A 17,740-nucleotide genomic window follows, 5' to 3' on the forward strand; every position below is an offset into this window, starting at 1 on the left:
CTCCCTCTTCTCTTCCTCTTTCTCTCTCTCCCTGTGTGTCTCTCCCTGTGTTTCTCCCTGTGTGTCTCTCTCCCTGAGTCTCTCTGTCCCTGTCTGTCTGTCTCTTTCTCTCCCTCCCCTCCCATGTCTGTCTGTCTCTCCCACACGTACTTTGTGAAGGGTAGGTTGCCTTCCCAGATCTTCTCCCATGAACTGATTTTTTTTTTTAAGTGACGCGTCAAGCCTAAATATATTCCCGAGAATAAAATTGATGCCTTAAAGCTGAAATCTAACAGACTGGAAATAGCTAATGGTGGCTATGGAAATTATTAACTTTGTGAAACCTGGCTGAATTAGTGACAGGTCATTTTCATATATTTGCGTAAGTGCCGCATCAGAAGAATTACACATTTAGATTTCATGAAATGATTTTGATATTAGTTCCTATCTTGGTCTATTTGGATATATTTTAAAGACAAAAGGATTTATTTTTCTTCCTTCACCATAGCCCTTTGAAGAGTGTCCCCCAATTCAGCCCTCATTTTCCCTTCTCTCTCTCCCTTCTGCATCACCTAGCAGTTGGATCCTGTACCCTTTAAGCCTTCGATATTCACCCCACCCTCAGCCCCACAGCACTTAGGTATGTATCCGTAATTTATTTTAATGTCTGTCTCCTCTTGAGACCATGAGCTCCTAGTGGGCGGGGAACATGTCTACCAACTCTGTTGCATCATACTTTCCCAAGTGCTTAGTACAACGGTTAGGGCTCAGATACCATTGATTGATGATAAGAGTACACACTGTTAACATATTTTTAACAAATCAGTATTTATAATTGTGGTGGTTAGTGTGTATGCCATAGTGTCGAGCATTGTGCTAAGAGCTAGGTTCCATTATCCGTTCAGACCCAGTCCCTCTATTGCCGGGGGAGGGGAGAGCTCACAACTGTGGTTGTAAAGAACAAATAACCCTGGTGGGACTGGGTGATCTTGGAAATGCTTTCTCCTTTATTCCCTCTCCCATTCTCCATTCCACTAGCATAGCTCGGGTAATTACAAGCTTTCTCCAGTCGATCACTGTACCCATCAAGCAGCTAAGTGGGAGGTTGCTTTGGTGGGGGGGTTTAATATTGTGGCTTCTAGGAACTGGGAGGGAACTCCTTTTGAATCTTAATGATCTGAGCTGGAGAAGTCCTATTTTAAAGGCTTCCTGTGCTTTCAAATGCTTATTACACCCAGTTCTCTTAGAATGTGGTAGGTTCCCGTTCTTGCAGAACCCCGCATTAATCAGTCAGTCAAGAAAAACAGCTAATTCCCGTTGAAGTAGTACTCACCGTGTCCAAAGACACAGCCATTTTTATTCAGTCCGAGGCACCTTGTCTGGAGAAGGTTGCCTGATTCTGCCATGGTATTCTAGCCAAAGCGGGCAGTGAAAACACACTTTCTGGCAAAACTGAACGTGTAAAGTATATTGGTAATTTTTTTGTGCATCTCATCTCTTCAAACGCCATAGAAAAACAGCATCTAGCACTAAGGAACTTCTTGACTTTCTGGCTCTTATTTATCAATCCTAGATTTTCCCAACTTCTGACAGAAACTGCTCAGCTTTTTAATCTTTCTCAGCTCTGCGTACTGAGTCGCAAAGAATCAAATGACTTACTGAAATTTTCCCAGTGCATCAGGGGTTGATTCCAAATTTGAACCTAAAATTGCTCTGACTCAATATTTTTGTTTTGATATCAGAGAAGGGAAATGTTTAATGTCCTGTTTCAGTTTGTCTCCAAATGGTGGTGTAGGTATTTTCAAAGCATTTTTTGTCATGCTCCGTTTGATTAAAAAGCAGCCTCAAGTTTTTTTTTCTTTTCCTTTGGAAGATTTTTTTTTAGGAAGGTTGTGTGCTGGTTGGGTTTTGTGCATTTTGTACCCATTTTTTTCTTCAGAAAATTCTACTTCTGAATTTCCCTTGGGCCTTTTGTCTAGTCCACAACCCTGGGGCATCTCCTCAAGCCGAAGTTTTAGAAGATCTTTCCTTGACACTCCCAGAAGGCTGCAGTGAGTGGGCCTTCTGGAATTTTTGTTTGGGTCCCAGTACTCCCCCAAACATAAATGGGGTCCCTGAGATGGTTCCAGCAGGGCTTGCCCCCCAAACCCGTGGCTTCTGAGAAACGCTTACTTGAGGTGAGTAATGCTCTCAATGGATGCATGTGTCACTCGATGCCTCAGGGAAAAGAGAAACTGAGACTCTGTGACTCTTCAAGGGTGATAAGATTTTTCTCCTTCCATCAGATCTCTCTCCCAAAGTCTGGGCCCGTGAGGAAATACAGGGAGTTCTCTTATAACTCCAGGGTTGCATTCTTGCAGAACCTTGTGTTTTGGGAAAATGAGGTTGGAAAAACCAAGGATTCGATGCGATGTTAATGAGCTAGAGTAGATGGTTCGAAGGTACCACCATGAATCACATTGTTCAGTACAAAACCGATATGGTTATGTCCACCGCTAGCAGAAGACTTGACACCCATGCCATTCCTTGTTGATTTACTGCGTGGAATATTATGGCATTGTAAAAAATCCAAAGTACTGTATGGTACGGTACAAAGTGGAGACTGGGAAGCAGATTAGTAGCCTTGCTGCTTGACTGTTAACATGCATGTCTGCAACCGCTTCTCACCGAATCTACTTGCAGCAACTTCTGGATTGTGTTGTAGGGGAACAGACTTGTGTTGTGGGAAGAACATTCCATAACGTTCACTAGAGAAGCAGTGTGGCCTAGTGGAAAGAGCATGGGTCTGGGAGCAACAGGACCTGGGTTCTAATCCTGGATCTGCTATGTACCTGCTGTGTGACCGCAGCATGGCTCAGTGGAAAGAGCACGGGCTTTGGAGTCAGAGGTCATGGGTTCGAATCCCGGCTCGGCCACTTGTCAGCTATGTGACTTTGGGCAAGTCACTTAACTTCTCGGTGCCTCAGTTACTTCATCTGTAAAATGGGGATTAAGACTGAGCCCCACGTGGGACAATCTGATTCCCCTGTGTCTACCCTAGCGCTTAGAACAGTGCTCGGCACATAGTAAGTGCTTAACAAATACCAACATTATTATTATTATTATTAACTTCTCTGTGCCTCTGTTCCCTCATCTGCAAAACAGGGATTCAGTACCTGTTTTCCCTCCTACTTAAGCTGTGAGCCCCATATGGGACCTTAATTATCTTGAACCTATTCCAACGCTTAGTATAGTATCTGGCACATAGTAAGTGCTTAACAAAAACCACTCTTATTATTACAATTATTATTAGTAGCATAGAAGTTGGGTAATGGAAACTGGTGTTCTAGCAGAACTGGGTGTAACTTGTTAGATTCCAGGCGACTTGGGATATTTCAGTCAGTCAGTCGTATTTTTTGAGCACTTACTGTGTGCAGCACAAAGCGCTTGGGAGAGTACATTATAACAATAAACAGACACATTCCATGCCCACAGTGAGCGTTCAGTCTAGAGGGGGAGACAGACATTAAAATAAATGAATTACAGATATGTACATAAGTGCTGTGGGGGTGGGGGGGGAATGAATAAAGGGAGCAAGTCAGGGTGACACAAAAGAGTGGGAGAAGAGGAAAGGAGGGCTTAGTCAGGCAAGGCCTCTTAGAGGAGATAGGCCTTCAATAAGTCTATGAAGGGGGGGCAGGGAGAGTAACTGTCAGTTGGATATGAGAAGGGAGGGCATTCCAGGCCAGAGGCAGGACATGGGTGAGAGGTCAGCAGTGAGATAGCGAAGATGGCTCCTCTAATGCGAACCTTCATTGATTCAATCATATTTATGGAGCACTTACTGTATGCAGAATGCTATACTAAGCGTTTGGAAAAGTACAATATAACAATAAGCAGCAACATTCCCTGCCCACAGCGAGCTTTTTACTTTACCTCAAAATGTGTGGGCTGGGTTGTACTAGGAGAAACCCCCATCCTTCAGGTGTGGAGAACAGATGACTGTTCCGCAGGAGGTTGGGTGACATGGGTGCAGACCATGTGAAGACCTTAGGACCTGAAGTGGCCACAAAAGAGGAATTAGATGACTGGTGCCTGCCAACTTCAGGCTTGTTAAGGAGGACTGATCTAGGGGCATCCAGGTGCTTAAGCAGGGGCTCATTTAATGTCTCTGTTGCACATGAAATGTGTATTTAGACCGCTGGTTAGGCATCAGCAACATCTCCAGAAGTTTACTAAAAAGTAAGCCTATTTTCCAAAATGTTTCCATTTGTAGGTATTCAGTCGTATTTATTGAGTGCTTACTGTGTGCAAAGCACTGTATTAAGCACCTGGGAGAGTATTGTTATATTTAACAGTAAACAGACCCATTCCCTGACCACAACAAATTTATAGTCTAGCTGTAAACTAAAATCCCCATAAAAATAGATTAATTTAAAATATCCTAATTTCTTGGCTGTGGAATCGGCCACCCCGTTTTGTTTCACTGTTTATGGTGGGGGGAGTTCCCAGGAGCGATTGCCCTGTTGACTTCATCTTTCGAGAGGCAACTATCACCTCGAGAGGAGCCTCCGATGGGTCTCGTCGGAAGCAGTAGCTGATTCCGTTTTCTTCTTTCCAGACTCGAACAGCCCTACTTCAGTGCGAACGCCCAGTTCTTCCAGGCTCTGAGTCAGTGCCCCTCTCTCCAGCGTCTCTGCATCGTCTCCCGCAGCGGAACCCTGCAGTCGGACGCGGTGATGTCATTCATGGCCAGCTGCCTCGGGGTCATCATGTGTCACATGTTTACAGGAGAATCCCTCACCGCCTGCAAGAATCTTCAGCAGTCCATCATGCGGAGGTGAGAGCAGAGCTGGTCTAGAAGAGGAGGTTTCTGCCTTGTTTACACAGGTTTGCCTAACGAGCAAATTCCCTTTCCTAAATGGAAGGACCATGCAGGATTAGGGAGGGCTTAAAGAGATTTTCCCCAGGCCTGTCATTTATCTCCCACCCAAACCCCCGTTATTCAGTGGCAGCAAAAATCAGCCGGGCGCTTCCCACACACACAAAATTGGCATCAATTTGCTTGTTTCCCGGAACATGTTTAACCCCCCTCTCTCTTTTTCTGAATTCTACAGAATTACCTTCGAGCTGCACCATTCACTCCTACCCTTCCATTAGCCACTTACTCAATGAGAAGTTTAGAAAATGGGCAGATTAGGGAAAGCAGTGGAGTCTTTGCTTGTTCTGCTGATGCTTTTTTCTTTTTCCCTCCCCTGAATACCTTCTTTGCTGGTTCTTGTTCCCACACTCAGTCCCTCTGTTTTTCTTTCCAGTCCTCACTACAACTCATACTGAATGTTAAGTGAAAGTAGTTTGTCTTTCACTTAGCAAATTGCGAGCCTTCGAATGGCCCAGTCCAAATCCCAAAAAGGCAATGACAGCGACCCTCTTTATCCCGGGAAATTATTTAAATCCCAAATGTACTTTGACTGAGTTTATCGAAGAACAGATTGCCTCAGCATCCCACCCAGTTGTTGCCAATCTAGAAAAGTTATTGCCCAGACCACTGTAGCCGGTCTTGGAGGGCTCTGAACTCATTTTCTGGTCCACTTTTATCTTCTCAGCAAAATACTCTACAGGAATCAGAATTTTTTTTTCTTTTAGCCTCGACTCCCTTTTATTGTCCTTTATGTCTGTGTGCTCTGTCGACATGTACCATTATCGGGAGGGGTCATCTCATTGCACACTCCCTCTTACCAGATCCTAGTTGTTGTTTAGTATGTATCGTCTTACTATTAATTCCCTTCATTTCTTCTCTCCTCTCTCTCTCATACACACACACACCCCTTGTTTTGTGGAGTAATTATAGCTTTCTGGTGAACATCTAGTAGATTTTGAAGCATTTATGTTTTTTCTGTTGGCCATTTTTCCCTTTTTCCCCTTGCAGTTTATTTTGAGGGGCCCCAAATGAGAGGAAGGTCCCTGTTTTCTAAAAGGGCATTTGGCCCTGCTGGGTTCACTCTTTCTCCAAAGCCCTAATCCTGTTAGAAAATGATAGCTGGCCCGGAATATGATTTTGATAGCCAGGAAGGCTGACTTCAGGAGGGGCTGAACAGCGGGAGTAGATGCACTGCTCTGTGACGGCGACCTGGATTTTCTCCTACCTCCCCAGAAATAAAAGGAAAAATACACACCCACACACAGGGACACACACATGCACACACATACACGGGAAGGACTGTTGTCGAAACAGGATCTTTTGGGAGCAAGGCATTTGAAATGTCTTTCATGAAACATTAATAGGTCCCTCCCACCATGATCGCCTCTATGTGCTGATCCCCGAACAAATGTGGCCTCAAAGAGAGGCTAAAAATGGACTCATGTGATTTCAGAACAGTTGAAAAAAAATCTGGCCTACCTCATTCTCAACTGATTTGTCTGGGATGTCCAAAAGACCCCAGGGTAAAGGTGTCCTCCGAAAATGATCATGGTTGACAACCAGTGAGGGAACGCTGCTTGAGACTTCTTGGCGTTTAATTCTTCAAGCCTACTCTCGGAGTTTCCTGACTTGGTTCATTGCACGGTCCCAGGAGAATATTTATTTTTCAATCATTAGAGTGGTAGGACTTTGTCTCGTTGATTTGTGGCAGTCTCATTCAAGGAGGGCCCTGTAGCAACTCACCAATTTCAAGCGGTTTAATTTTGTAATCAGGTAACTGAATATGATGCAGATTCTCTTTCAACATTTACGTATGCTTTTCTAGAGTGGGCTCCTTGGGAGCCAAAGAGGTTTGGAGGTTTATTTCCAAATAATTTGGAATGAAAGGAAAAACCGTCTGATAGATGATCTCTCTCCCTACCACCTGTCTCGGCTCTGAGCCTCTCCTGCTTTCTACATCCCCCGGGAATCGACTTGTACTTTTCTTGCCTCATTGGGTACAAAATAAAATCTTTATCCATTAGGTTTCTTGGCTTTGCATTGTGGAAAGTTGATATGGTTGTATTGCTGAAGGGGCTGAGACCGGCATCAACAGGGGCTCTTATATATTGGTTTCACTAAAGGGATTTGGGATTGGAGTATCCTCAGCTCTCTTTCAGCACTTAAATGAGGAACTTTCACTCTAGAATTTGGGACAGCTTGTCAGTGACTCTTTTCATCCAGGGTTTCAAGGCTGTTCGGATAATGTCCACTGGGCAAATCTTGTTCAGAACAAGCAATCTGTGGAAGCAAAGAAAACACCAGGAGAGCAGAAACAGCAGCAGTCATAAAAGACTGCCAGTTCAATGCCCCCGATGATGGAAATTGTCACATAAGCCAGTCCGTGAGCCATCAGGCTGGTGCAGATTAGTTTTTACTAAGTTTAGGCAGGTGTCTAGCAAAATTCCAGGGATGTGGGCTCATGTTAGCCCACAAGGCTAGGCCTGTTGGGCCTATCTGGCCAACTTTATCTCCGTAATTTGCTGTTATGATAAATCTATTTCAGGTCCAGGCTGCAGTAGAATTGGAATTGATGAGATGCTTCCTTGGACAGTCTGTTTGACGATAGTTCGTATGTATTGTTTTTTTCTAGAGGTGGGAATGGGGAGGTTGCCCAGAGGTTGCTCTTGGTGAATATAGGAGATCTTGTGCACCCTGTGACATGGTGACTGGAAATTGCAGCAGTATCTCGGGTGTCTGGAGTGAACTGAAAGATGTACAGGCGGTTACATCAGCTCGCATTTCAAGTAACCACATTTCCATTTGAGCAGGGTGGGTAGAAAAGAATAACAATTTCATGAATTTGACTTCCTGGTTATGTCTCGTGGAAGGAGGCAGGCCGATTTAAAAAAAACACCCAACAAAATTGGACTGGTATCTTGGTATCTTTTTACGTGGTCTCATGCAGCTGATTATAGGAAACTGTGTGGCTAAGCATCGTGTAACTCCCCCCCATCCAAATAAAAAAACCCAAAACAAAAACAGCAACAAAAATCCCCCAGAAAACAAAAGTCCATCCACCTCCTGCCACTGTAATTCTCCCATCTGGCTGGAAGCAGTGGGTACAGGAGAATGTGGGCAGTGGGTAAGAGGCACATGAATTGGTGGATGGTTTTGGGAGGCTGTGCTTTGGTTACACCATCGTTTCCCCCAGCTTTGGCTCTAGGGACCCCAGGCACCTGCTGCCTTCTGGCATGCACAGGGCAACTTCTTACTGTACTGACCAAACTAAATGACTGGGTGTGCAGCCCACATAACCAAGTGCGGAATACATATCAATGACATTTATTGAGCACTTACTATGTGCAGAATACTGTTCTTAGCACTTGGGAGAGTGTAATACAACAGAATTACCAAACAGGTTCCCTGTTCATAACGAGCTTAGAGTCTAGAGAGGAGGCAGACATTAATATGAATAAATAGCTTAAAATATATAATTTAAAGATACGTATATAAGTGCTGTGAGGTTGGGGGTGGGGTGAATATCAAATGTCCAAAGGTCATATGTGTTTATGAGCCTACATCTCTGGTGCAGTTATATTAATAGTAATACACGTGTTTTTAGTCAGCCACAAAAATGCAAGAGCAGCTTCTGGTCTGTGAGCTGGGGTGTGGGCCAGCTGAGGCTAGCTGGAGGTGAGGAGACTTCGGGGGAGCCCAACTGAGGGGACCCTGAACTGGCAAAGCCTGCAAGCGGTCCAGAAGCGCAGGCGCGTGCCGAGCCTTCGGGGGAGTTGGAGTTCGAGGCAGCCTCAGGATAGTGAAGCCTCAAGCAAGCCAGTGGACCCAAGATCTGGGGCCATCCAGAGGAGGGAGAATGGGGAGGAGACACATTAATAACAACAGTGAGAAGAACTGTGGTATCTAAGGGCTCACTATACACCAAACGCTGTACAAAGTGCCGGAGGAGATAGAAAATAGGTTGGACAGTCCCTGTTCCATACGGGGCTCACAATCTTAGGAGACAGAGCAAGTAGAGCAAGTGTGTGTTTAATTTCCATTTTTACAGAAGAGGAAACTGAGGCACAGAAAAGCTAAATGAAAAACCCAAGGTTACACAGCAGGCAAGTGATGGAGCTGAGATTAGAATACAAGTCCTCTGATTGCCAGTTCCATGCTCTTTTCTCTAGGCAGGGCTGCACCTCAATTAGAATAATAATAATAATTATGGTATCTGTTAAGTGCTTACTATGTGCCAAGCACTGTTAGAAGTGAAGAGTGGAACAGAGATGTGATTGAGAGGAAAAAGCTTCAGGTTCTGGTCCTTGCTTCTTCATTTACTTGCTCTGTGCAAATCTCTTAACTTGTATGGGCCTCAGTTTCCTCATTTACAGAGCAGGGATGAAGCCTGCCCTAGACTGTGAGCCCTGGGTGGGTTGGGGATTGTGTCCAATTTAATGATCTTGTATCTGTCCCAGTGCTTGGCACATAGTGAGTGCTTAATAAATACCATTTTAAAAAACTGAGGAAACCTTGGAGTTGTAGGAGACAGTGACTTGGAAGACAAAAATGTCAGCAATGTTTCCCAGGTCTTAGCTGCTAAAACAGGTTTTATCCACCCCTCTATGAAAGTGGGCATATTTCCTGTTCTCTTTGAATTATCTACTTTGTCCAAGAACCCATCACAAACATTGCATTTGCTGTAAAAGCACTCTTGGGCTTTTTGAACTGATAACACCGAAAACTTTTTTCTGATCAGAAAGGACCAGTTTCCTCTAAGATGCTTAGGGCACACTACCTTTTACCTGTGCATAAGACATCATTGCTGAATAAGCAGAGGAACTTTGTTTCCCGGAGAGAAAATGAGCATGGTATTTATTGAGTGCTTACTGTGTGCAGAGCACTGTACTAAACGCTTGGGAGAGTACACCACCATATAACAGACACATTCCCTTCTCACACGATAAATGAATCCTCACTGTCCTGTGGTAGAAGACAGCAGAAGCCCACTGTCTTGTGAAGCAGCGTGGCCTAGTGGATAGAACACGAGCCTAGGCATGAGAAGAACCTGGGTTTAATTCCGGCTCTGCCGCTTGTCTGCTATGTGACCTCGGACGCGTCACTTAACTTCTCTGTGCCTCAATCGTCTCATCTTTAAAATGGAGATTCAGACTGTGAGCCCCATGTGGGACGTGGACTGTGTCTAACCTGTTTAACTCGTGTCTACCCCGGTGTGTAATACTGAACAAATACCATGAAAGAATAAAAAAAAAAGACCCCTGGGCAGGGTTGCAGTGTGCTTGCTCTTTTACACAGCCAAGCATACTTATTTGCAAATATGGGCTCTCTGTTCATTTGATTGACCGAACCATTAAAGCTGCCTGGTTATTTAAGCAGAGAGGTTGTAATAACAGCAAAGAATTGAACCGAATCGTGGGCAGAATCGGGGTGTCGGATTCCCAACACTGGTTCAGCAAATGTTTGAAACGGTTTGGGTTTGCCTTTCTTAGGTGTGCCCAGTAGATGGAGATATGGTTTATAGTAGCTAGAGCCACACAACTGACAATAGTGTGTTGAATGTTCAGCATTTTATCTTCTCCACCAGGCTTGTATTACACAATAGAAACTAGACGATAAGAACACACAGAGGTGCTTTAGGTTATTGGTATGTTACTTTTTTATTACTCTGCCTTGAGAATTCAGAGAATTATCAACATTAGCATGAGAAAAGATCTGTTAGGTTATCAGGTCCATCCCCTAAGACCTTGCCAATATTTTTCCCGTGGTATATTCTGCTATATTAAATATCCACTGAATTTGGTTGGTTGGTTTTCAGTGACTCAAACAATGGGATTTTGACCAGTTTTGGGGGGGAATAGGAAACCGGTCTGTTATCATTCACTCTGAAAGTATTTTCCTTTGAAAGCCAAAATTTCATTGTCAGGTAATTGTAGCTTCTTGTTTGACAAGCTTCATCAGTTCAAATTTCTCCCTTGTGCTTCTCTTTTCAAGTATTTGCTGATTCTTTTTTTAATTCCCCTTTACTAGAGATCCTCCAGGTACTGTTTACTATGCATATTCACTCAGTTTTCTTGGGCTGTGCTTCCCCCATGCCACACACACACACACACACACACACACACACACAAAACCCAACAAAAAACCCTATTGATCTGGCTAACCTGCACCCTTGCTGGGAGTTCCTGCAGGCTCTTGGGCCCACCCTGATAAGTGGCAAATAGTGCAGATCTCTACTGGCATGGCAGTCACCAAAGTTACCCCTGCACTCTCCTCCCACCTGTATGAAAGTATCTGCCCTTGGGGCAGAATGGGGTGGACTGGGGCTAGAGGAGGAGGAGGAGCCAGCTTGGCCTGTTCAGAAGGAAGACTTCAAAATGGGCTAGGACACCGTACTGGCGGAGGCTCACTGCAGGTTTTGCGGCAGCGCTAGCAGCCAGTTATTTATTCAGTGCACCATCTGCACGAACCCACATTCTAATTCTAATTCTCCAGCTCAACCCACGACTTTGCTGCCGATACCCACACGTGGGGTCAGATAAACTGTGGATAGACGAGTCTTTGCGTCCTAGCTTCATTTTTTTTTCCTTCAATCTTCAACCTGTTCCTTGGACCGTTTAATCCTTTTTATTGTCTTTCCTTTGATTTCCTGCATGGGTGCAGTCATTCTTTTGTTTTAGTGTTTGAAACACATTTCTCTCTACATTGTTGCTTTAGCTTTGATTTGAATTATAGTTCATCCCAGTGACAGTTCTAGGTGCTCATACCTTGCTTCAGAGTTCAGGAAAAATGCATCTCTAAGGGAGAAAGCTTCAGTATTATTAGACCTAAGGGAGAAACGTTCAGTATTATTAGACTTCTTCACCAAGAACTCTGGAGTTTTCCATTGTGGTCTTCAGCACTGGACAAGCATTGTTATCTTTTCCTTAGAATAAACAAAGTTTTTCCCTTACTCCCATCCACTTTCTCATCTTGGAAAGTAACTTTCAGAGGCATTGTGATATCCTTCCTGCCTCCCGTATCCCCATCGGATTGGCACTCGATCGGCCTATCCCACTTCACTAGCTCTAGCAAGGCTACTCAGCCCCTTATTGCTGAGAGTTTAATGTATCAGCGGATGGGTGTAGTGAATCATCACAACAGCTCGTTCTAGTTTTCATTGTCTGTTTCGCTTCCTGACCCTCTTAGAAACCCCTGAATCATCCTGTCACGGATTGGATTAATAATAAATGGCAGGCTCTCTGGGCGAGGTACAGTAGGCGGTGGGTGTGGCCTTTTCCTTTGTGTCCATCGCTGGCGCTGCCCATTTTGGACAACGTGAAGCTAGCCTTGCCTGAGAAAGGCACAGCTCTTGCCCCTCAGCTTGATCGATCAATCGATGGTATTTATTGAGCACTTACTATGTGCAGAGTACTGTACTTGGGAGAGTACAGTACGACAAAATTAGCAGATACGTTCCCTGCCCATGACGAGCATCTAGACACAAATACCAAGCACCTTCAGCCAAGAGGTGTTATGGGGACTACCCAATAGGGCACAACCCTACCCAGCAAACCAGTACAGCCCTAAGCATCTGCCCTTTCACTACTGCACTCTGCTATGGGCTCAGGGCAGGGCCCCGTACAGAGTGTCTGCTCACCCTTACCACTGATTGTGTTTTCTACTTCCACCTTTCTACCATCAGGCACAAAATAGTTACCCTTGATGACTTTCAGAAATCCCTTGTTACTTCTTAGCAAGAGATTCAGGTTCCACAAAATTGGCCATTTCTTTACCTCTGTAGAATGATAAAAAAAAAACCCCAAAATGCCCAGCAGCATCCTATATGAGAAGTAATCATTCACACTGAACCGTCCTTCAGAATGGGGTGTTGGAATTTTAAAACTTCTTTTGGCTGCCCTTTGCTTTAGTTCTAGAGGGTTCCTGTGGTTTACTGGTCGCCGACCTCCTTGTGGCCAAGAGCACCAGTTGATCACCTCACAGAGGTCATTCACCATTAAGTACTTCATCCAATGAGACCCTGTCCCTTACTAGTAAAGGGCTGTAAGGAGTTGGAAGATTCCAACAGAAGTTGAGGAGAGGCAGAAGAGTCCCTTGTGAGTGAGGTCTGTTTACTGGAGCTTGGGAGGCAAGGATCTCCTTCCCAGATCCTCAGAACATGGCACGCTACTTGTTATAATAAAGTGGTCCTCAAAACTCACCAAGTAGCGTGCCACGTTCTGAGGATTTGGGTCACGTTTTGTCCTCCCTAAGCCCCGGCATTTTCACTGTCTCCAATCCCCAAAGTAGGAGGAAGGAAGTGTAACCTACTCTTTTCATTTCTCTGGATGGTGTGGTGGGGAAGGGGCAGATAAAATGTTTTCCATCCTTTTTACCTCCTCCAGAGAAAACTCTCTCCTGCCTGAAGGTCAGAATGCGGCAATATCGCGGCCTCAATGTGTTGTTTTCAAACATTGTCAGACTCTGAAGTGGTTCAAGAAGTATGCCTCAAAAACTCAGGGACTTCTTTGCTTCCCAAAGCAGTCAAAGTATATATACATATTTGTAAAATTAGAGGTTCTGGAGGGATAGGAGCTTGAATATTGAAAAAGTTTTCATTTTAATGTCCTCTGTTCACTGAAGGAGAAATCTTTGTAATACTTAATGAAAGGTAGCATGAAAGATGTTTGGGAGACATTTTTGAGGACAGCATCTTGGCGGACATTTCGATTCTGCCTCTTGTTGGTCTCCAAAGTTGATTTGCAAAGACTTCCGCTCTCTGATGAGAACATGTTTATGATGTTACTTCCTTAACTCGGTTCTTCACTGAAAAGAGGAAAGCAAGATGTCCTAGGCTGATACAGTATCGACTCGGAGGTACCTAATGCTTTGAAATCTTGCTCCTCATCTCATCAGCATAATGGGCGGCAACCTCTAGTCCCTTCGGCTTCAGCCCAGATTTGTCTCTCCCTCTATCTCCTCAGCTGAAGCTCAAGTTGAGTGAATGAAATGTAGTCGTTGGCCGCCTGAATGCCTCAGCAGCAGTTAGAGATGGGCTCGGACCCAAATGACGTGGAGACTTCGAGGCGAAAAAGCAAGGCCTTTGCACAGCAAAGGCTTACAACAGCCGAAGCCACCGAGCAAAAGGTACTCTTCCTAGGTACCTGAGAGGAAAGAGCGTGGACCCCCGAATTACAACATCTCTGAGAGCGCCATCTTTGGCTCTGAAGAATGATGTCATGCCTCCTGACAAGCTCATGAATTGCCAGGAGCCAGTCAGTGAAATAATCAGTGTCTCTGTTTACACTAGTTATCGTGCCCTCTGCTCTTTTGTTGAAGTTCCTGCCCCCCGGTCTTAGGCCGAAGCGGGTAAGGTGGTGAAACTAGACTAGCGGGCTTAGAAATCCTGTGCTTGATACAGAGGTGTACAGCATGGTCTTTGCTGTTAGGAAGAACAAAGGAAAGTCTTGGGTAGGAGGAATGAGCTACGCCTTTTGCATTGGGTTAATGATTTGGCCCCAGTGCTGGTTCAGTGGTAGCATCTTGCATTTCCTTTATCACGACCTCCTCTGGAAATCTCCCCATTTGGTCAGTAGAATTGGAATCCGCTCCTCTGAATCACTTCCTGCTCATAAAGAATAGGGAAAAGTGAAGAGAGCGAAAAGGAAGTACGAACTGCAATCTTAATGCGGTTTTGGAAGAAGAAATTAAACATAATCGTGAAAATGATTGCAGTAACTTTTTAATTTGCAGATGATGCCGGAAAATAAGTCCCTCATGTATTTTGGCTTGTTCCTGACAGAGTAGGGCCTTGGGATTTGTAATGCCATAGCTTTGGGCCGTTTAAGTTGCCTTCTAGTTTCTATCTGCCCTTCCGCGGTAGTCTGAAAAGCAGTTATATAAATGTAGACTTTCTAAGCATGGCGTAGTGGAAAGAGCACAGGCCTGGAACTCAGGGGACCCGGGTTTAATCCTGCCTCCACCACTCACCAGCTGTGGGACCGTGGGCAAGTTGCGAATTTCTCAGTGCCTCAGTTTTCTTATCTGTAAAATGGGGATTCAGTACCTATTCTCCTTCCCCCTTAAGCTGGGTGAGTCCCATGTGGAACAGGGACTGTGTCTGACTTGATTGTCTTTTATTCTACCCCAGCATTTAGTACAATGCTTGGTACATAGTAAGTGCTTAACAAATATTATTATTATTATTATCATGGATATTTTGGGAAGTAAAAATATTCGAGAACATAGTTCATATTTTGGACTTACCGGGCTGTATAGAGCTATTTCTGACCTCAGCCAGTGAATTATTTCTTAGCTGTAGTGGATTGTTTGTTCTTAAAATTTGGATGCTTAAGTATTTAAAAAAAACCCCACAAAACACCATCTTGTGAACCTAACTACTTAGTAAGGAGGTAAATCATCAAATCTACTCTTAGCTCACAAGCCTAAAATAATATAGCAGGTCAGCATTTAATTGGCTGTCTCTAATTCTCAGCCATAGCTTCCTGTTTGTATATGAAGTAGCACAAATTTTTACACTTATTTTGTTAGTACTTTTCACTTTCTCTCTCTCTCTTCTCCCCCCCCACCCCCAACACACCTTCTTCTGCTTAGCAACATTATTTCTCCTCCCTCATCCACTCTTATGCTTGTTGCTCCCACCGATTATCCCGGTAGACCTTTAACGCCCTCCTGAAACTCACTAGATCCTTACCTCCCCCTTCTCTTGCCTCTGATCTGACCAACTGCTTTGTTGACAAAATCAAAATGATCAGGCGTGAGTGCCCCCAAATCCTCCCCTTCACCTCCCCAGTGCCAAATCCACTTTTTCCTCCTTGGCCATCCCTTAGGTGATCTCCCGCTTACTTTCCAAAATCTTTCCTTCACCTGGGCCTCCAACTCTGTTCCTTCTAAAAATGCTTGCAATTACTTTTCCTCCCTCCCTGACTGCCATCTTCTGCTCACTCTGGCTCCTTACCCTCTCCCTTCAAAAACACGCAACCCTCTTCTGGATCCCACTGCAGAGTCTAGCTGATGCCCCATCCCCCATTTCCCTTTCCTGACCCAATTCCTTGAACAGGTTATGTACACCCATTGCTCCCTCTTTCTCTCCTCCAACTCCCCCTTGACCTTTAACAATCTAGCTTGATTCCTTCGCTCCACTGAGCCCACTTTTTCCAAGGTCACCAATGAGCCCCTCTTTGCCTAATCTAACAGGCCCTTCTCTGTTCTAATCCCCCTTGATCTCTTGACTGCTTTTCTTGACTGCTTATGGACAGCTCCCATCTCCTGGACACACTATCTAGCCCTGGTTTTATTGACATAATTCTCTCATCTTTCTCTTTAAGGTACTCATTTACCACTGTGGCCTGATCCTTCTCAGCCTCTTTCACCAGCTCTTTCTCCGCCCTCCCACCCCCACCCCATAAATATGGTTGTCCCTCAAGAATCTGTTCCAAGACCCCATCTCTTTTTATTGTACGTGCAGTTCCTTGTGGAGCTCATTTGCTCCCATGGTTTCAACTACTTCCCCTATGCAAATGACTCCCAAATGCACCATGCTAATCCCAACCTCTCCTTCTCTGCAATCTTGCTGGCTGTTTTGCCAGCACCTTTCACGTTCAGTGTGTCCAAAATTGAACTCCTCATATTCCCTCTCAGATCCTCCCCTCCACTTAACTTTCATCTGTTGATAACACTGCCATCCTCCCCATGTCTAAGGCCCCAGTCTTGACATTATCATTGACGCCCCCTCTCTCAACCCCCATATGCAGTATGTCACCAAATCTTGTTGGTTTTTCCTCCACAATATTTCTGGGTTCTGCCTCTTCCTCTCCTCGAGATCACTACACTGGTTTGGTGCTGATCTATCTCAACGTGACTACTCCAAACAAACTCTTCACTGGCCTCCCTGCCTCTAGTCTCTCCCCTTTCCAACCCGTACTTCACTCTGCCACCGAGATCATTATTTTTATAACATGTTGTTTTGCACACATCTCACTCCTTAAACCTCCAGTGATTGCCTGTTCCTCGTCACATCGAGCAGAAGCTCCTGATCATTACCTTTAAGGTACTCATTTGGCTCCCTCTCTCGTACCAATCCACTGTCTTTGCCCATTAAACCGCAGTTTACACTTTTCACTTCTCCCAAGGTAACCATGCCTCATTCTTGTCTCTCTTAATACTGACCTCATGCCCACAACCTCCCCTCAGCCCGAAGCACACTTTAAATCTGACAGACCACAGCTCCCCTCCGTCTTCACGGGCCTTCTGAATTCCCATCTCCTCCCAGAGGTCGTCCCCAATTTCTTCCTAGTTTCTCTTTTCTTCTTCTATCCCCACCAACTGCCACTGGAGTGTTTCCTGCCACCTAAATACTCTCAGCCCCCAATAGCACTTAAGTTCACATCTTGCATACTTTTTTTTTTTAGTAGAATTTGCTAAGCACTTATGTGCCAGGCACTGTACGAAGTGCTGGGATAGATACAAGGTAATCAGGTTGCATACAGTCCATGTCCCACATAGGTCTCACAGTATTAATCTCCATTTTTCAGATGAGGTAACTGAGGCATAGAGAAATTCAGGGACTTGCCCAAGGTTGCAGTCAAGTGGCAGAGCTGGGATTTAAACCCAGGTCTTTCTGACTCCCAGGCCCGTGCTCTTTCTCTCTCTCCTGACTGCAATTTGTTTCAGCGTCTGTCTCCCTGACTGTATTGTAAACTCCTCGAGGAATCCCTAATGATGCCGTTGAACTTTCCCAAGCACTTAGTACAGGGCTCAGCACACGGTAAGCACTGTTGATCGATCTAAATTTTCCTTTTGGCTCTCATTTGTGGTTAAGTGGGAGTGATCACACATTTTGAACTGTTTCTCCCACTCTCCTCT

General features: G+C 44.8%; 1 protein-coding gene across 4 annotated transcripts in view; it reads left to right on the plus strand.

Moving 5' to 3' along the window:
* FBXL18 (F-box and leucine rich repeat protein 18) overlaps nucleotides 1-17,740 on the plus strand; it is a 51,494-nt gene that overhangs the window by 20,387 nt on the left and 13,367 nt on the right. For 3 of the 4 annotated variants that reach the window (XM_029051445.2, XM_029051437.2, XM_029051430.2), the window contains one exon: nucleotides 4,580-4,798. In XM_029051445.2, coding sequence (XP_028907278.1) covers nucleotides 4,580-4,798 — 219 coding nt within the window. Of the gene's footprint in view, nucleotides 1-4,579; nucleotides 4,799-7,424; nucleotides 7,491-17,740 lie in introns of all 4 variants that reach the window. The other variant, XR_003754567.2, reaches the window with a different exon arrangement.

Source organism: Ornithorhynchus anatinus, chromosome 2, assembly GCF_004115215.2.
Source record: "Ornithorhynchus anatinus isolate Pmale09 chromosome 2, mOrnAna1.pri.v4, whole genome shotgun sequence".
Taxonomy (NCBI): domain Eukaryota; kingdom Metazoa; phylum Chordata; class Mammalia; order Monotremata; family Ornithorhynchidae; genus Ornithorhynchus; species Ornithorhynchus anatinus.